The sequence below is a fragment of the Hyaena hyaena genome, unplaced genomic scaffold (assembly GCF_003009895.1).
Source record: "Hyaena hyaena isolate Hyena2069 unplaced genomic scaffold, ASM300989v1 scaffold_264, whole genome shotgun sequence".
Lineage (NCBI taxonomy): Eukaryota > Metazoa > Chordata > Mammalia > Carnivora > Hyaenidae > Hyaena > Hyaena hyaena.
In genome coordinates, this window is record NW_024080894.1 from 2,184,611 (window position 1) to 2,206,574 (window position 21,964).

Below are 21,964 nucleotides of genomic sequence, written 5' to 3' on the forward strand. Positions count from 1 at the left end.
TCCATATTCTTAATATATCCATTTTTATATCATCTTAGAGTGAATGTAAACACCTAGATTTTATGCCTAAATCAAAAACAGTCAGTTCCATAAAAACCTGGCAAGAGATACTATAAATTTTCTACCCCAAGAACTCTTCTGAAGTAATCCACTTCTATCATATTTTAAAACCAAAAATAGTGAAGTACAGTAACTACTAGACAAAAATACCATGTTGGTCTTTTCTGCGACCTAAATTTGATATGAATACATAAGTAAGATGCAATAATAGAATTTAAAAGTAAGTAAATATCAAAATAGTACAGACTTCAACTGGCTTTTTAAGTTCTCAACTACTGAAAACCGGAGGGCACAGTCCCAGGCAAAGAATTTACCCCAACGCTCTCAGGACAATCCGTCCTTGTGCCCAGGAGGCAACTTCATGTTTAGACTTTTATCAAAAACTTTAAGAAAGACAACAAAGGAAGACAATCTATGCAATATGAACAAGCAAAGTCTGTAGCAGAAATAGGAACAGTACTCATGACACAAGTTACCTAGACAGAAGCACAACCGGTACACCTTTTGACTGAAGAAGGATCACTTGGTGAAAGCCCAAGTGGCATAGCACTTTCATGGCAACTTATCTTTTTGATAATAACTGTAAGAAAATGCTAGAAAAGATACATCCTGTCACCTGGTAGCCAGATTCAACTATAGTGTGTAAACAATATTCAAAAAGGCAAACTTAAAAAAACAAACAAAACATTATTCTTTTCCTCTTAAGCTTAACAACTAAAATAATAACTGGGATTAAGTCTTGGATATCCTAAGACCCAAGCATCTTATTACTGTGGAAAAAAACACATAAGCCAAAACTTCTCCCTAGATCCAAACAATACATCTTACTTGTTGACTGAGAGTCTAGAAAGGTTGCTGAGAATATGTGCTCATAAATGACAGAATTAATGTACTCCCAGCATCCCACCACCATCCAACACTGTAAAATTTCTATTTACTAAGTCTAATGACTAGGCTCTTTATCTCAATCCACTATCTCCTGTTACCAACACTTGAGCACAAAGCCCTAGACAGCACTCTCACACTTATATCTGAGAGATAATTTGATTTGCTCTAAATCTTTCTGATTTTTTAAATATGCAGTGCCAAAAGACAGTAAACAAAAATTACTTCTTCAACAGAAAAGGCAATATCTAAACTATAAAATATATAAGTGAAAAATAACACCAGCAAAAGAACTGCAAGACTAGAAATAACCTACCAGCTATAAATTTTAAACCCAAAACAAGTTGGACATTTTTAGCAATCTAGAATATCACCCAAAAAAACTTTTTAAGAATATATAAATACCATTTGGAGTCTCCTAGTTTTAACCATAAAAAATTCTGTGTTGTCAACACTGACATATCTGTATTGGAGTTAATAATAGGCTAGCTTCCTCCTGAGAGCTATTTGCACTTGAGCTTTCCTATGATCAGTCCTAAGTCCCAAGTTTGTGAACTAATTTTAATATTACTAAACTAATACAATTAGGCAAGTAAACATGCTGGGTAAAAAAAAAAAAAATTACTACATTCCAAAGAAAAATTATTTAGGTATTACCCAAGTCACTGTCTGCCTCCATGCCACACTGGGACACAGGGGAAGAAAACACACACACATACACACACAAAACCACACACACACACACACACACACACACACTCTTTATAGTTTTGTATACCTTTCAAATGACATAATACAACTCATTTAATGTTCTTACCAAAATAAAGATACCCAAAGAAGTACACTTACCAGGATGACACTGAGAAATGTACAGAATTGTTTAATCACTGTTATCGTATACCTGAAAACCAATATAACATTGTATGCCAACTACAGTGGAATTAAAATTAAAAACTTAATAGAAATTTTTTTTAATTTTTAAAAAGAATCATTTTTAAAAAACATAAAAAAGGATATCCACACAAAAAAGATACCAATAGATTAAAAAGATACAGGGTAAGTTTTAGCAAACAGTATATAATGAGCAAAAATTTACTTATTCTTCAGATTGAAAACTATGCCAAATAATATTTTAACTTTGTTTTTCAAGTTATTTGTCTGACAAATATCTTTTGCTTTTAATTAAAATTGGTCCTTCAAATACCATTGAACAAAATAAAACCAATTTTATTAATTGGTACTTGTATACAACTATACAAGTCCATGTAATTCTGACAAGAATATAAATCATAATTTAGTTGTTGCTCAAAACTGCATGTTGTTAAAAAACCATCATCCTAGAAAATAACCTTCAGTACATTAATGACAATGGCTGGATAAATTTGATACACAAAGAATGGCATCATTAATACAGTAACTAGATCAAAGAAATTTACGTATTTGAAAAATCAGGGGAGCCTGATTGGCTCAGTTGGTTAAGAATCTGACTTTTGGTCTTGGCTAGGATCATGAACTTGCAGTTCGTCAGACAGAGTTCCACATCAGGCTCTGTGCTGACAGTATGGACCCTGCTTGGGATTCCCTCCCCCCCCCTCTCTGCCCCTCTCCTGCTGGCAATTGCTCACTCTCTTTCTCAAAATAAACAAACATAAAAAAAGATTTTAAAAAATCAGAAAACTATTGACTCACTCTTGAAGCTATTTTTCAAGCTTTTATTTATATACATAAATCTATCTTCTGTTTGAAGCACATTCCCAAAATACTTGAAAAATACATTTTAAAGCATATTTATTTTTGAGACAGAGCATGAGTGGGGGAGGGGCAGAGAGAGAAATTCCCAAGCAGGCTCATGGGACTCTAACCCAGGAACTGCAAGATAATGAACTAAGCCGAAATCAAGAGTCAGACGCTTAACTAAATGAGCCACCCAGGTGCCCCTGGAAAAATACATTTTAAAAGTATGTTCAATTTAGTAGGAACCCATTTGTCACTAAACCAACATTTATTGAATGTCTACTATGTGCAAAATGAGGGGCGATGGATAAAATAATAAGTATATACTCCCTGCCCTCAAAAGAGTTGATAATCCATCAACAAGGTAAACCTGCAAAGCATGATTTTAATTGCTCATGAAGAGCAATTTGGCATGATCTACTAAAAATTTGAAAATCTACATTTCTTAGCTCCCTAAAATTACATTTCTAGGTATAGACCCTAGAGAAATTCTCATGCATAAGCCCAGGAGACTTACTTAAGGACTGTATCTGCAACAATGCCTATAAGAGTAAAACACTGGAAGCGATACAAGTGTACTTCAGTAAGGAATAGATAAACAGGAGATATATATCCATATAGAACACTAAGAGTTACAAAGAATGAATTACATATTCATTATCACTAGATCTCAAAAACAACTTAAAAAAGTAAAAATTCCACCCTGTATACAACATATGTTAGGTAATTCAGCAATAAATTATATTTTTAAAAATTAATTTAAAAAGTAAAAATGCACATTTTCGGCTGATAAATACTTTGTAAGAACAGACATTTAACAATATGATATCAAATATAAACTATATGTGACTACAAACTAAACAATACTGTATTGTTCATGGTGTCAATTATGTCTGTTAAAGTTTTTTTTTTTTTTTAATTTTTAAAGTATTTTAGGTCATCATAGTAGTTGTCTCTAGGAGACAGTAGGAATGACATGGGGTACAAGACAATAGAGTCTCAAAGTTTATTTGCTTTACTAATTCAAAAAAGAAGCAAAGTGAAGAAAATGTTTACCAACTGTCAATGTCTAGATGACGGGCATATAGATGTTATTACTCTTTCTAGTATTCTATACTTTTCTTAATTTCTCAAAATAAAAAAAAATACAAAGCCTCAAAATCTGATCACATTTCACATTTGCTGAAATCCCATGCTATACGGTCCCCATTACCTAGGGACATACAAATTCCTTCAGCATGACACTCAGAAGTCTCATCCTGATCCCTATCCTCCTTTACAAACCCAAATATGAACACATCACCCACCACTCTGTCTATACAACTAATCTTACTTTAACACCCACCATATATGAAGCATTCCACATATTTTTCCGAAGCCTTGTCTTTGTTAGTGCTGTTTCCCACAATTGCAAATACCCCAACAAAAATGCTTACCTGCATCATAATCATCACACTACTATATATCATTGAGGACTCAGTTCAAATGTCACCTACTACTTATAGTACAATTATAAATTACTCTTATTATTGGTGTTGCCATAGCACTTATAACTAGACAAGAATCTCCTCCCTTTAGCAGTAAAACTTAATTTCTCAACACTTCTCATAGAGTCTGGCACATAGGTAGTCAAATATTAAATGAACTGAATGAACATCTGAAACAATACTAAGGAATAGAGTACAAGGTTATCAGTCCATTGACTCATTCAAATTTCTATTAAATCTACTGGACAAATGAAATGGTAATTAGCCACTGAATCCAAGTTTCACAAAAAAAAATACTATGTTTTTGCAAAGTAGAAAATTTTGAATAAACAGTGTATTTCTACTATTAAATTTAACTATGCTCATATTCATACAGTATTAAGATGAAAATTAAATGCCATCTTGAAAACAGTTTTCTTCTTTGATAATTTCACTAATTTTCCTAGAAAAGATTTCAGTATGTCTCCATTGGTACTTCCCCTGAAATCAGTTATCATCCTAGCAAAAAGATCTTCTGCTCATGCTAATAATTAACTTCTTCCTTTGATGTCTCACAGTACCTGTCAGTAAGTGTTTTAAAGGGGGAGAATGTCTTTTAGAAATTACTGTATGGTTTTAAAAGGCAAATAGCTTAGCTCCATCAGTGATGTATCCATGAAAGGGCTTGAGGACAAAGGTTTGGGTATCTAACAGATCTGGGTTAGAATCTTGACCCTGACACTATTTGTTGTTACTTAACCTCCATTTCCTCATCTGTAGAATAGAATAAAAATAAACTACCTCATATGATGGTTTTGAAGACTAATTATGTAAAACTGCACACTGCCTGGTACAGTATAAATACCCATAAAAAACTTAATTATAAAATAATTTTAAATATCAACAAGTGACAGCAAATTCCTGAAATGTAGCATTCAATAATAAGATAAAGCCTAGAATCTTTAGGTCAACTTTTTTGGAGTGCCACATTTGTGCACCAGTGTTTACTGGAAAGTACCACTCTAGGTGTAAGTAAATGCCTCATCCATTAAGAGGGAAAAGGACAATGCTGAGCAAAATAAGTCAGGCAGAGAAGGACAAATATCATATGTTTGCACGTATAGGAGGATTAGGAGGAACTTAACGGAGGACCATGGGGGAGAAGAAGGGGGGAAATAGTTGGGGAAAGGGGGAGAGGCAAACCTTGAGAGGCTCTTGAATGCTGACAAAAACTGAGGACTGATGGATGTGGGGGGGGAGGGGCACGGAGAGGGGCACCTGTGGGGATGAGCACTGGGAGTTATATGGAAACCAACTTGACAATAAACTATTTGTAAAAAAAAAAAAAAAAAAAAAAAGAGGGAAAAGGACAATGAAGGCAAATATCTACTCTAAGAGTCCTGGAGGTTGAAATGAATGAAATGATTATTTAGAATAGGGAATCCCTCACAAATGTAAATTATATAAATCTGGGATTACAAGTAAACTCGTTTCACAGGGTGCGTTTGAGAAATAAGATATGAGAAATGTAGTGGGGATTTTGGAGTTAAAAGCGGGACCAAATCCCTTAATACATTAACTCTAAGTTGAAAAGCAAAGAGTCAGGAAATGCAAGCCTTAATATAAATGCTGAATTAGCTACTGCTATTTAAACTCTGAGGAAAATGTTTACCACACATACCCCAGTTGATGATAACATGGTTACCAGTGTATTCACTTAGCTGCTGCAACAACCTCAAATCACAGCAAGCAGCAAGTAGGAAATAGACTGTGAATAGGAGTGGAATTGGAATATAGTAGGTGATAGCCCTAATTTAAATTGGTAGATTCCAGAAAGTAAACTCTGGAAGGAAGAGGAAGTAAACTTTACTGAAGATTTCCTATTTTGGGAACCATAAAATACATTTGCTACTTTACCTCTTAATCTCATTTAATCTTTTTAGTGCTCATAAGAACATGTCTGAGGTAGCATTACATCCTTTCTATAAACAAGGAAAAGAAAGTACAAAAATTAAGATAACTTACCCAAGTCATGTAAGTAAGAAAGAAACCTTAGGATCAAGGTATGAACTGAGTTTAGTTCAACTCAAATAGGGCATTTGCTTCAATCACCCCTTAAAATGTTTCCATGCTACTAGAAGGAGATCTGAAGAAGTAAATTTAGGTCCTACTTCATACATGTAAGCCTCCAAAAAATAATAAAATGAAAAACAATAAAAACATTATTAAAAAGTTATGGCAGCAAAGAACTCTATGCCATATAAAATAAAATAACAATTCACCAGGAGATTGAAAAAACTAAAAGTTCACAATTAACTCTCAGGACATCAAGTTTTAACCAGGAAACATTTATCACTTCCCTTAAACTTTTAAAATCTATTCATAATACATTACTACTTTCTTGGTAATTCAGACACCCTGTACTGGACCACAGCGCACTCTAAAGAATAGAAGGTGTGAAAAAAAAAAAAATAGATCAAATAAACACAATGCAAACAGATCTAAATAAAATACACTAACCCTAGGACTTCACATAGAAGTTATTTTCTAAATAAATTATAAAGTCCTAGTACTTTAAAGCATCAGGTTGGATGACAATGGACAGATAATCCATCTAACCTCGTCACAACTGAGTAAGAAGCTGGCCAAAGAGTAAAGAAGCAGAACCTGAAGCAACAAGAGTAAAGAAGCGTAGAGAATATGCTTAAAGAGGTGACTAGATCATCACTAACTGTACATTTAACTAAATATGAATTAAAAATAACTTTGTAGCCAGTACTGCACACAAGTGATACAAAAGCTATCACTAGAAGAAGGGAGATAGTTGTATACAATATGCTAGAAGCTCACCATAGTTGCATTCCTCAAATCTATTTCTAAATCTAGACAAGTTTCATAGCAAATACAAAATACATCGTGTAGGAGCATGACACCTGTCTCACTCAAAAAGAACTAAAACAGAAAGCCACTCTCTTTTGAGGAAAATTTTACATGGAAGTCCTCAATTCTTTGCCTCACCATAACTCAGTGAGTCTTAAAATGTAAAGTCATTTTCCTCACTTTCCACCTGAATAAAACTGCCTCCAATAAACACAGGAACCCCTCCCCTAAAGTTTACTTTACTTAAACCAGTGCCATAAATAAAAAGGTGCAAATATCTTTCTATTTTGTGTAAAATAGCAAGTTCATCTTGTAACTTCTAAATATGATTAACATTTCAAATTATTTTAAGAAATTTTCCCATTAAAACCACCTAAAGGACAAAAATTAAAAATAAACCATAATACCTGCAGAAACTATGTACAAGTATTATACCTGTATAGTTATATCAAGGACACAAAAGCCATGTCACTGAAATATACAAAGACAATGCTGCCATCTAAAGGCCAAGATACAATATGAAAAAAAAATGTATACTCAAATACTGGCAATATATAAAAACAATCAATTTGATATTTTCAAGTCAGCAAAGTTTACACTTTTAAAGAAACACTATGCTATGATTATTTTTTAGACTATAAACAAAGCTCTAATAGTCTTTTGAGAAGATTCAACTTAATAAGAGAATTAGCAAAATAATTTCATTAATGATCAATATCTGCAGAGGTCAAATTCGATTGGCATCCTTTCAGACAAAGCATTCTCCAAAGTATCTCTATTAGTTGTTAGCTTACAAAATCTGTCCCATTTAGTGATGTTTAGTGACATTTCCTAACTATAATTACATATGCAGGATAAATAATTTTATAAACATATACTGTATAAAAATATACAAGTATATAAATATAATTTGCCTTTAAACAGACTGGTATTATTTCTACTCACCCCATTTAAAATGTCTTGTTAAAAGACTTATAATAAGAGTTTCTCAGAGTGAAAACACCTGAATCACTTAAAATTATAGCTTTGCAAGAATTCAAATACTTCTCGTTATTTCATAAATTCTACAACTACAAGGCAAAGCTCCTATGGAAGGATAGTTATCAATAATTCAACTGTCCAGTAGGAAGAGATTAAATGATGCTAAGCTTCCTTTTCTAGAACCTTGAACTGAAGAAACTTTATTGAACTGAACTTTAAAAATTAGCAAAACTACTTCAAATTTCCAATTAAATCAAACGTTTACTGAATAACACAATATGCGAAATTGATTTCCTTATCATTTCAGTATATAATATTTTTAATGAAACACAATATTATGGAAAAAGCAAATGTGAACGTAAGTAGAAACTTCAAAACAAATACGGTTAATTCCTTTGGGAAACTACAGACTAAAAATGTTAATGTGTCAAGAAAAATGTTTCTACGTGTTTACTCAACAAGAAAACAAATATGAATCACCCAACAAATATTCCCAATATGTGAAGAATATAAAAATCTCAAGTTGGGTTTACCATCTTTTCATTTATCTTGAGTGTAAAGTGGAAACCAACAGACAACAAATACAGACAGGATTTCATAAAAACTATTAGTTTTAGTGCCTCTTATGGGTCAGAGTTTGTAATAGACAATTTAAGGAAATTATGCCATTTAGTCCTCAGAGCTACAACCTGCAAGAAAACTAGCAGTAACCCCATCTGCAGAGAAGGTTCATGGAGCTTGAGTAATTTCCCCAGAATCACAATACAAGTGAGTACATGCCAGATTTAAAAAATTCACTCTCTCTATCCCAGAAGACCTTATTCATTCTACAAGATCAAACTGCTTTAAGACAGATTATTAAATTTGTAATAAATGTAAAGAGAAATGTGGAGGATTTTTACTATATAATTTCAAAAGAAAATATAATTCCTTGTGGTGATAAACAGCATTTCCTTTTAACATATAGCGTTTTGATTTTTCTAACTGGAATCTTGTTTTAAAGTACATTATTTCATTTGAAGTGCTGATGGTTCTAGAGACCTTTTAAAACTTACGTTAATATGAGACATATTTATCAAATACTGTAAACCAATCCCACGGGGCAACAAAAACATCCCTTTATTTGAGGAATACAATTAAATAGCGGGTCTCCTTTGTAAATATGCAACATATTCAGTACCACCTTGCCTACATTTTAAAGTATACTATTTCTCAACCTTGAGAAATCTACTAGCTCCTCCCTAATGATAACTTTTTCTGTTAACTTGTACCAAGCACCTATCAAATCAAAATTGAAAAGGTTTGGAGTATTATTCAACCATTAAAAAAATTGAAGCTCTGATATATGCTACTACATGAATGAACCTTGAAAACATGCTATGTCAAAGAAGCCAGATACAATATATCACATAGTTTGTGATTCCATTTGTATAAAATGCCTAGAACAGGGAAATCCACAGAGACAGAAAGTAGATTACCAGGTGCCAGGGGCTAGAGGAAGGGTGGAATGGAAAGTGACAACTAATTAGCACAGAGGTTCTTTGGGGGTAATCAAATTATTCTAGAATTAGTGATGATGGCAACACAACTTTGTGAATATACTAAAAATACTTTCAAAGAGTAAATTTTATAGTATGTGAATTATATCTCAATAAAAGAAAACAAATGGCTGTCAATATATATGATATATTAAGTGTGAGGTACCTATGTATGTCCTTAAAATACAAAATCTACATAACTAAAAAGATTATCTGTCTTATTTTATACTGAACCTCATTTTTAACATGAAGTGAAAAGTTCTAGTTCACATGTATACATCTTTCTGAACAGTAAAAAACTTGTAGCTAGAATTATTACAATCCCCAGGGAATCAGAAGGAACAACAACCACATACTTATGTTTAGCAACTAAATTTTATTTTTTCCAATTTACCTGAATTAGTTCATTGTCAGAACTTAGACAAAAACATATTAGCACACATTAATGAGGCATTTTTAGCACATAGTAGCACATGCAAACACCTATAGAGTTATAGAATCAATTTATAAAATCACTGTTTTGAGAGGATTCTTGTTTTTAAGTAGTATTTGCCTCTAAACCATCAAAAGAAGCAGATAAAATTTTATAAGCAAGGGTATAAAGAAGTCAAAGTTTAGAAACAAAATCTTAAAACACGAAGATTATAACAAGTACTTACTAATTTGTTTTCCTGCATGTATATTCTTTGTAATTTCAGACAGCCCTTAGCTATGACGATCATGCCTTCATCTGAGATCTTGTAACACTGGCCGAAATGAATATCTTTGAGTTCTCTGCATTTTGAGCCCAGCTGTAAACAAAGAGATTTAGCTGAATGCTCAGAAAATAACAAAGATAATATATTTCTTAGTGGAATTCCCGTATCATTTTTTGAGTACTCATACTAGAGTTAAATAATTGCTTATAAACTACTTTTAAAATAAAGCGGAATGTAGGCAATCTAGAATTTAAAACAGTATTGTGTAAACTTCATCTTCTAGTTACTTCCTTGTTTCAATTACCTCATACTACATGCCCACCTAAGGTACCCAGATTTCTTAACACTTCAAAATTACATCTGTATTTCTCTTGAGTCAATTATATTGTTACACTGGTGGAGCTCAGTTTCAAGGAATAAAACAAAGGTCCAAGAAGTAAGGCAAAGGTCTAATGAGTGAAAGAATATTTAATTCATTAGATCTACTTCAACTCCTGACTATCCCAATGAATCATTTCTCTCCACCAGGTCATTTACTCTGAGAAAAAGGAAACAGTCTGAATATGCTATAGCTAATATTTTAGAGTACTTATTTACACACGTAGTGAATAAACTGAAAACAGAAGGACTGATTTCCTGATTGAAATCCCAACTGTACCTTAAATAGTTACCAAACAGGTACAATGTTCCCATTAAAACCATTAAGTATCATCTAGAACAAATTATACACATTTCCTTTCAAAAGCAACAGTGTAGATGATCAAACTACAAATGAATGCTGTTTCATGAATATTACATATGAAGAGAGTCATTTTAGAGATAAAATAAGAAATTTCCTTTAGTAACAACTTATACATCAAAAATTACATAAAAATTACATTAAATAATAAAATTCAGTGTCAGCAAGGATTCAGAGTGTGATGATACCACTAGTAAGAGTAAAAATTGGTACTGAAAAGTTTCCTTGGAGGCGAACCTAGCATAAATGAAAAAAATTTGTGTAACTGAAATATGTATCACTCAGCTTATAAATATTCGCCAAAAATTTAACTAGAGAGGGACAGACAATTAGATTATATAATAAAGTAAGCATACTAAAAGTTAATTATAGGGCGGTGGGTTAAATGGTGATGAGGATTAGGGAGTTACGGAGTGCACTTGTCATGATGAGCACAACGTAATATAAGAAAGTGTCGAATTACTCTATTGTACCCCTGAAACTAATATAATGCTATATGTTGACTAACTGGAATTAAAATAAAACTTTAAAAATATACAGAAAAGATGTTAATTATACAATCTAGGCAGTGGGAATATGGCTGTTCACTGTAAAATTATTTTAATTTTTCCATAAATATAAATTTTTATATAAAATGTTAGAATAATTACATAAAAGTTTTTGGTAAAATTTGGCTATAAGAAATTAGCAAAGGGGATTTTTTTAAATAGTAAAATATGGAAAACAACCTAAAGATACAAATTAGTATTTTCATGGAACTGAATATTATACAGCCATTAAAACTGAAGTAAACCCCTGACAAGCAAAAATTAAAATTTTACATAAGTTTTTCAAATATAATCCAATTAAATTTCTGTAAACAAATTATACACATTTAAATATACATATGTGTATATATGTATATAGAAAAGAGTGGGGGTGCCTGGGTGGCTCAATCAGTCAAGCATCCAACTTCAGTTCCTGTGCCTCCCTCTCTCTCTTCCCCTCCCCTGTGTACACACACACACACACACTCTCTCAAGAATAAAAACATTAAAAAAAAAAAAGACTGAAATATACACCTAGGTTTTAATGGTGCATTTTTTTCTGCCTATCAATCTTCTCACATTAGTTTTTAAAACTAAATGTTATTTTACTAATAAAAAAACTTTAAAGTTTGTTTCAAGTAAAGTAATGATATTATAATTAAGACATGTGAATTCCATTACTTTCCAAGATGCACAGTTAAAGTATATTATTTAATCTAGGCCACACTATAAACATTTCCACTAGAAATGTAAGCTCTACGAAGACAGAAGTTTGCCTGTTAACTAACTATCCCTGGTGCCCAGTGTCTTCTGCTTAACTCAGCTGATACTTAGTAAATATTTGTTGAATGAACAAAAAGGCTGATATATAAATAAGCCTTTATATAAAGAAGCCTCTGAAAAATGGATGAATATAGGAAACCATGATTATGGTCTCATATACCACCACATTCCAGTTAATTCAGGAATTCTAAATTGAGTCCACAGGTAGACTTCAGGGATTCCAGGGAAGCAGATGAGAAAAAAGGAGTACATTCTTATTTTCATACTATACTCTAAATGAACTCCAGCCTTTGCTTCACTTATTAATGTAAACAAAAAAATCACCAAAGTTTAGTGGTACATGTGATTTTGCAAACAACAGAAATCAAAGACAATTTCATATAATATCACTGCTGTTGGAACTATCATGAAATTCCATTTCTTTCATCAGTATTCATTACATTCACTACCAGATCTTATAACGCATAAAAGAGGCACATATATTTCTAGAACAACTGCACAATGGCATATTACTTACATCTAAGAAAGCTAATCCAAAGCCAACAATAGGGAAGGTGGAAAAGCAACTTGATAATCACTACAAAACTCCTCATAGGCTCATACATGTCTGGCACTGAGGGCAAGGTTGGCATTAAAAACACCAGGATTCTTTAAAGTGTACGTAAGAAGTGGTTAACCACTCATTTCACCTCCCCATGACTGACCTTGCCCACTCTCCCACAGTAGCAAAAGACTGGAGTAAGTAAAACAGAGGATTTGGACTGAGGTACACTATGCATAGCTCAGAGCAAAAGCACACTCCAGAAAATGTGGGGATGACGGGAAAGTTTATAAGATGAAAATGAAGAAATTTGAATAAATAATTCCATGAAATGTTCCAGAATTTAAAAATATGGACTTCTGGACTGAAAAATGTCCAACACAAATGACAAAAACAGACCAATGACAAGGCAAATCACCATAAAATGTCAGAATTAAAAGTTATAAAAACAGATTCTACAGACTTACGTTGACAAATATATTTCATATAAAGGATTAGGATTAAGAAGGCATCAAATTTCTTAATGACAACACTGAATAAAAGCAATAGAGCAAGGCCATCAAATTCTGAAAAACAAGTATTTCAAACCTAGAATCCTATACACAGGATTGAGACTATGAATTAAGTGTGAGTATAAATAGAGACAGTTTCAGACATCCAAGATCTACCTCCTATATATTCCTTACCAGGAAGCTAGTAGAATCTGTGTCCTACAAAACAAGAATACACCAAGAGAAAGATGTAACATCTAGGTCACAAGATATCCAATATAACCACAAGATCAGGAAAATTTTAAGGATAATGGTGAAGGTTAAAATACTTCGACATGGGGCACCTGGGTGGCTTAGTCGGTTAGGTGTCCGGCTTTCGCTTGGGTCATGATCTCGCGGTTCGTGGGTTCGAGCCCCGCGTCGGGCTCTGTGCTGACTGCCAGCTTGGAGCCTGGAGCCTGTTTCAGAGTCTGTGACTCCCTCTCTCTCTGACCCTCCCCTGCTCACTCTCTCTCTCTCTCCTAGAAATAAATAAAACATTAAAAAAAAAATTTAAAAAAAAAAATGAAATACTTCGACAACCACTAATGCAAGAGCACTTGCATACAAGAAGTCCAATGTGGAGCCTACAGACTCTCCCAGGCAAATCTGCTATATGAAGATATATTTGACTAAGTATCTACATATACATATACTAATGCAACTGTGGAAAAGCTTTTGACTTCATTCATGTTAAGACTATAAAAACTTAGTAAGTGGAGTGCCTGGGTGGCTCCATCAGTTGAGTGTTTGACTTCAGTTCAGGTCAGGATCTCACAATTTGTGAATTTGAGGCCCACGTCAGGCTCTGTGCTGCCAGTTTGGAGCCTGAAGTCTGCTTTGGATTCTGTGTCTCCCCCACTCATGCTCTGTCTCTCTCTTTCAAAAATAAAATAGAAAACATTTAAAAAATTATAAAAACTCAGTAAACTAAAGGGGATGAAATGACATTAATTTCAAGAATAACAAAATTCTATAGAGAAAAAAGGCAGGTACATAATTATAAAATGTAAATACTGAATACTTAACCAAAATTATGGAAGAATTATGTTGGGAGTATAAATGAATAGGAGATGGGAAGGATAAGCAAGCTGAATCCTCATCTTCCGTAACAAGGAATCTGCCTAGATGGTCTATAATGGATAAATCAAGAAAATACATATAGGCTTGGAAGGGAATTGCTTCCTTCTTCTGGAGAAAGTACAACTAGTCAAATTCCTTGTCCCTCCACTGACCAGTTTGCATTGAATACACTGGACATATTCAGCTCATTTCTATCCTTCTTCCTTCTGGAAACAATGTACCCACAGCAAACAAGCATGCATTTTTATATTTGCAAGGCCACTCTGCTGGTCTGGCCTAGTTGATGAGTGGGTCTGCTGGCCAATCTCCAGAGGTGAGTTAAATCCATTTAGCTCCATTTCTAAGCAATACGCTCCAATCCAGCCTTTCTGAATAATATAGTTGATTTGTTATTTTTCTTCTGTACCTAGTCCCCTCTCTTGTTAATTTGTTCAGATTCTAGGAAGTTAAATAGGCCTCAACACTTAGTGCACAAACCAGGACCACTGAAAAATAAAAACTAATCAATACAGAAGGAGTGAATGAGGTATCTGGTAGGATTTTAGACATCTGTTTTTATAAACAGGTTGGTAGAGTCTCGTGTTAACACATCTAAGTCATACTGCTACAGCCTGCAAGAGTTTGAAGCTGATCACCTTGTATTTTGACTTATCAAATGTCTTTTGGTTTTCTATACAAACAAGTGACTTTCCACAGAAGTAGAGGCAACATGGGCTTCAACAGACATTAGCAGCAGGAGAGCCCCAGAAACTCACCAGAAAAGAGTGCCTCAGGGGATAATCACTGTCATTTAGTCTCACTGCAGGAACTGATGTTCTATTTTAAACATCATCACTGGACATAATAGGCAAGATTGCATTTACATTAGTGCCTATTAACTAATCACCATTTTCTCAACCATAAATATCCTAAGGTTCCAGACCATCCAATCATCAGAGAATAAATCATTTTACCCAGTATAGTTCCCAGTTCTGCTAATGTTGTTCAGATCTCTCAATGCTGCAATCATCTTGTCCACTGTCCATAGGAAAACATTCAGAGGGCATCAACCTGTATGAATATTCCTGTCAACATGCCCTAAATTTAGTACAATTAGTCCTCTATCTAAAAACTATAGAAACTGTATATAACTCTTCTAAACACAGAATTCTCTATTCAGAAAGAGCTAGAGACATCAAAGCTCTGGACCTACCAAAATAGAGAGACCTTGATAAGAGCACGACTTTCGAGATGAGACGTGGAAAAGGTAGTACCATCGAGTGAGAACCAAGCCCCAGTATAGGACCTATTCTAGATTATTTAAGTTAAAGACCTTGGACTTTCCACAAATCTACCATATTAAAGCATAAGACTGAGTATAAACAAGATGAAAGTCATCATACTATAATAGTAATGCCTTTAAGAGAAAAATCAGCCTGAAGTTTCCAGTCCAGCAGGTAAGAAACTCAGAAGTCACCACTCTAGGGAGCCTAGGTGGCTCAGTCAGTCAAACGTCCGACTTCAGCTCAGGTCATGATCTCACGGTTTGTGAGTTAAAGCCCCATGTCAGGTTCTGTGCTAACAGCTCAGAGCCTGGGGCATGCTTAGGATTCTGTGTCTCCCTCTCTCTCTCTGCCCCTCTTCCGCTTGTACTCCGTCTCTCTCTCTCAAAAATAAACATTAAAAAAACTTTTTAAAAGAGTCACCACACCATGCTAACAACAAGTAAAAAGCTTAACTGAAAAATCAACAACTCTTCTTACAGAAATGAGGTTACAAGAAAAACCACTGTCCCGAAAACTGGAGAGACAAAAGGTGAACACAGCAAAACAATTTGCCAGAGTGGAAACCCACTCGAAGCTCCATAAGAACCAATCCCAGGATAGGAAACCCTAAATTATAATCCATCTCCTCCTGTATCAAGTAAATAATCTAGCCCCATTATTCTTATCCCAGCAAAAATCAGTACCTAAAGGATCAACAAACACCTCAAAATTATCTCCATATTACTTCCTACCTTACCAAAGAACACTGAAATAACTACTCATCACCAGATAAGAATACCTATCTGATTGATGTTGACTAGGTGAATATCACCACTTAACCTTGGTTGGATACTGGAAAATTGCTGCCTGAGAGCCCTCCCAGGTAATGAAGGTTATCAACCTTGTGGAATTTTAGCTCCATCCACACCTCTCCATTCTCACCCAACCTGCCCTTTATTTCTACTTGTATCTGGCATCCACATCAGGTGCAATCCTAACTCCCACTCTTCTCTAAAGTAAATGGTCTTAGTAACCTAAGATATAGAACCCAAGTTTATCATGTAAGAGGTTCTGAACTTTGGGGCACCTGGGTGGCTCAGTCAGTTAAAGCACCCAGTTCTTGGTTTTGGCTCATGTCATGATCTCACAGTTTGTAATTTCAAGCCCCACATCAGTCTCCAAGCCAATAGCTCAGAGCCTGCTTAGGATTCTTTCTCTCTCCCTCTCTCTCTGCCACTCCTCCGCTTCCGTGTGTGTGTGTGTGTGTGTGTGTGTGTGTGTGTGTGTGTGTGTGTGTGTGTGTGTGTTTAAGCGCGTGCACGCTCTCAAAATAAACAAATTTTTCTTAAAAAAAAGAGGTTCTGAATTTTTACCAATATCAGTTCAATATCTGGATACCTATGAAAGGTAAAAGTCATATGAATAGTAATAGAAGACTCCTCTCTAACTCAGGAAGAAGAATAATATATAAAAGGCACTCAGCAGTCAACTTTTCCTGAAGGAAAGTGTTTAATGAAAAGCGTGCTGGTGGTCACTCCATCACCTAAAAAGAAGCTACTCCATCCACCCATTAAGTTATGGTTCACTTTCACATGTGACAGTAATCAGAACTTCAAATGCACTAAAGTAAATAAAGGTAATAGAAAATAGATTGCCCTTGATTCTCTTCTTCTTTATAATAATTATTCAAGATTATTCACAAATTTGCTCAAAAACATCCAAAGGTATTTTTTAAATTTTTCTATAAAATGTTGGGAGGTGATTTTTCTAGCATCTCAAATTTTAATTAAAATATTGCATACTACCCTTGAGAATTTATAAAAGAGAATTTGTTTTAAGAAGCCATCTGTTATTACCAGGTTATTTTTATAATAAAACAAACACCTTAGGAAGAGTATGCTTCAATGGACAATGAATTTAGACAAATGAAACCACAAAACTGGTGTGGGATAAAAACAAGATTAGGTCTTCCAATGTCACATGAAAGTTGCTCAAAACAAGTATTAAGAAAGTATTTTTAAAATATGCTGCCTTCACTAGAAAAGCAAGGTTATTCCTTCTAGTTTGCATTTCCAATGTGTCACCTCTATAATTTTTATACACATGCAAACGAGAACAGTGAGTAAAATTCAATCCATATTAAAATTGCTGTTTTAGCACCAATACACAAAAAAACTTTTGTCACAACTAGTGTTTCAACTAAGAAAGTATTATGATTAAAATTTTTTCAACTTCGTTTTAAAAACATAGAAAGCCAGGGACGCCTAGGTGGCTCAATCAGTTAAGTGTCCGACTTCGGCTCAGGTCATGATCTCACGCTTCGTGGGTTGGAGCCCCGCATCAGGCTCTGTGCTGACAGCTCAGACCCTAGAGCCTACTTAGGATTCTCTATTTCTTTCTCTCTCTGCCCCTCTCCCACTTGTGCTCTGTCCTCTCTCTCAAAAATAAACATTGAAAAAATTAAAAAATAAAAATAAAATAAAATAAACTTTGTGTTACATGATTTTGCCCAAATGTAAGCTAATGTAAAGGTTCTCAGCAAGTTTAAGGTCAGCTAGGCTATGATGTCAGGTAAGTTACGTGTATTAAACGCATTTCTGACTTAGGGTCTTTTCAATTTATAATAGGTTCACTGAAAATAATCCCATGGTAAACTCAGGATCTGTACTGGAAAGATCACTTTCTAAATTAAGATACATTCATATTCCTTTGTTAGTAGTTTTAAGTTCCTGTAACAAATAAAAAAAAAAAAACTAAATATCATGGAGGTGATATCATTGTTATAGTTGAACCAAAGAAAGGCAAAAGTCTAACTAGCCATTTCTAATTCAAGAAAAAGGCCTTAACCCTATATCAAAAAACTCACGAATGAATTACACTTAAATGGCTTAATTAAAATGTTTATGATACACACTGATTTTTATGATTCCATAATTTAACTAATTTTCAGTTAACTGACCAGCTGCCATTCTCAGGCACATAAGGCTTATGCTGAATTATAACAAAGCCTACCTATACCTCACAGAGTTGTTAAGATTAAAAATGACAATGAACAAAGAAATGCCAATTATCATACTGCAAGACATATAAAAGTGCTTAATAAATGTTGTATATCATTATTAATGGGTAAAGAAGGAAGCTATTAGAAAACTATTCATTAGGATCCATGGAAAGGGAATGTTTTTGAAATGCTATAGAGATGAATTTCCCCAAAAAAAAGCCTCTTGACATTTATATAAAGGCTCTACATTTCTAGTTATCACAAGATTCAAAGATCAAGCAGAAGTGAAAGAGAATATTGGCTCCATACCTTCCTAGCTATGTGAACTTGGGCAACTTAGTAAACTTACAAGAAATTCCATTTTTCATCTTGAAATACCACCTCAGTGTTGTTGTGAAGATTAAATTGTGTAACATATGTGAAATGCACCCAATATATATACTTACTTCCTTTTGCCACTGTGATGCTAATGTAGAAAGAATACCTAAAATATCCTTTAAATGAACACAGCACATCTTGATTAAAAAGGCTTTTCAAGATGTTTAGTTTTTCAGTCTTATTATAAACATCAATCACTATTATGATGGTAAAATGTGTGCCATATCATCTGAAAAGTACAGGGAACAAACTGGGTGGATTTAGTATGAACTCTAAACACCCGGGGATATGAGTGTCAGTCCTGTCACTTATTACTTCAACCTCAAATAAATTACTTACTATAAATGCTTCCTCGTCTACAAAAAGGGATCACCTATCTCATAGAGTAGATGTGAATCAAAGGAGAAATGTAACATGAACATATAGTTAGAAAACATGACCAGCACCTGACCATGCTAGATGCTTAATATACACCTGCTCATTCCCTAACTGACTGAACATCATTGGAACATGTAAAGATAGATAGGGGAGATTGGCATTTTCCTTAATTTACAGAAATTTTAAATCTAAAAACACTTAGATATTTCATTTTTTCCTCTACTGTGATAAAATGTACAGAATATAAAAATTGCCATTTTAGTCATATTCAGATATATAATTTAGTGACATTAATTACATTCAGTGTTATGCAACCAAAACTTTACTTCCAAAACATTATCACTCCAAATGCTCTACCCATTCGTTTATTTACTTTTTAAATTTTTATTTATTTTTGAGAGAGAGAGGGAGAGAAAGACAAGAAGAGCATGAGCTGGGGAGGGGCAGAGAGAGAGGGAGACAGAATCTGAAGCAGGCTCCAGGCTCTGAACTTTAAGCACAGAACCTGACCTGGGGCTTGAACTCAGAAATGGTGAGATCATGACCTGAGCTGAAGTTGGACACTTAACCCACTGAGCCACCCAGGCACCCCAACGCTCTACCCATTTAGCAACAAGTCCCCATTCCCAACTTCCCCCACCCCATGAAAACCTCTATTTACATTACATCTCTATGAATTTGTCTATTCTAGGTATATAATACTGTATTTGTTCTTTATATCCATCCTATTTAACTTTGTTTATGTTTTCAAGGTTCATTCATGCAGTAACATGTGTCAGCATTTCATTCTATTACATGACTACAAAATATTCCATTACACATATATTTTTTGTTTACCCATTCATCTCTTAATAGACATGTGGGTTGTTTCCACACCTTTACTATTATGAATAATGCTACTATGAAAATTAATAAACAACTATCTATTTAAGTCACTGTTTTCAATTATTTGGGTTATATTTTCAGGGCGGAATTGCTGACTCATATGTTAACTCCATGTTTAATCTTCTGAAGAACACCAAACTGTTTTCTACACAAGGTACACCATTTTAGATTCTTCCTAACCAGCAATGTACAAAGTTCCAATTTCTCCAAATACAAAGCAACACTGTGTTATTTTGGGTTTTTTGGAGGTTGTTTGGGCTTATTTACATCAGAATAGGTGTAAAGTGGTATCTCATTGTGGTTCTGATTTCCAATTCTCTAATGGCTAATGATGTTAAGCATCTTTTCATGTGTGTCTTAGCCATTTTTATCTCCGCTTTGGATAAAGGTCTATTCAAGCATTTTGCCCACCGGTCAGTTGAGTTTTGGGGGGGCTTCTGTTGATGTTGAGCTGTAATAGTCCTCTATATATTCTAGATATTAAACCCTTTTCAGATAGACGATTTGCAAATATTTTCTCCCATTAAGTGGATTGCCTGTTCACTCTCTTGACAATGTCCATTGAAACACAAAAGTTTTTCATTTTAATCATGTCCAGTTTATCTGGATTTTTTTTTTTTTACATTTGTTGCCTGCTCTTTTGGTGTCATATTTAAGAAATCATTACCAACTCCAACGTCATAAAGATATACACCTAGAATTTCTTCAGAGTGTTAGAGCTTCAGCTCTTAAGTTCAGGTCTCTGACCCATTTAATTTCTGTATATGGTATAAAAGTCTAATTTCTTTCCTTTGTATGTGGACATCCAGTTTTCCCAGCATTTTTTCTTGAAAAGTGTTCTTTCTCCACTGGATGGTCTTGGAACTATGGTAAAAAATCAATTGACCAAAGACGTGAGGGTTTAGTGAACTCACAATTCTATTACATTTGTCTCTATGTCTGTTCTTACACTAGTATCAGACTGTTTTGATAACTATATCTTCATAAGAAGTTTTAAAATTAAGAAGTATGACTCCTCCAACTTTGGTCTTCTTATTCAAAAATGGTGTGGCTATTCTGGGTCCCTTAAAATTCCTTATGAATTTCAGGATGAGGTTTTTTTTTTTTTTTTTTTCATTTCTGCAAAACCACCAGTGGAATTTTAATAGGGATTGCACTGAATCCGTAGATCACTTCGGGTAATATTATCCTCTTAAAAATATTAAGTCTTTCAATTCCAAAGTTCAGGATGTCTTTCCATTTATTAGGTCTTTTTCAGTTTCTATCTAACCTGTTTTGTAGTTTTCAGTGTGTAAGTCTTGCATGTACCTGGAAAAATTTACCTAAATATTTTATTTGTAAAGGTATGCTAAAAGGAATTATTTTCTTAATTTCTTTCTTGGATTTTTTACCACTTGTTTGTAGAAATGCAACTAATTTTTACACAGTGACTTTATATCCTACAAAATCCTACTTTGCTTAATTCATTTATTAGCTCAAACAACTTTGGGAAGAAATTTTTAGGGTTTACCATATACAGTCATATCTCATTTTATTGTATTTCATCTTATTGTACTTCACAGTTTTTTTTAAACAAATTCACAACTCTGCAATGAGCAAGTCTATGAGCACAATTTTTTCAACAGCATTTGTT

General features: G+C 33.9%; 1 protein-coding gene across 1 annotated transcript in view; it reads right to left on the reverse strand.

Annotated features, from left to right (window-relative positions):
* FBXL17 (F-box and leucine rich repeat protein 17) overlaps positions 1–21,964 on the reverse strand; it is a 500,090-nt gene that overhangs the window by 436,792 nt on the left and 41,334 nt on the right. The window contains exon 4 of the mRNA XM_039245603.1: positions 10,204–10,335. Coding sequence (XP_039101534.1) covers positions 10,204–10,335 — 132 coding nt within the window. The remainder of the gene's footprint in view (positions 1–10,203; positions 10,336–21,964) is intronic.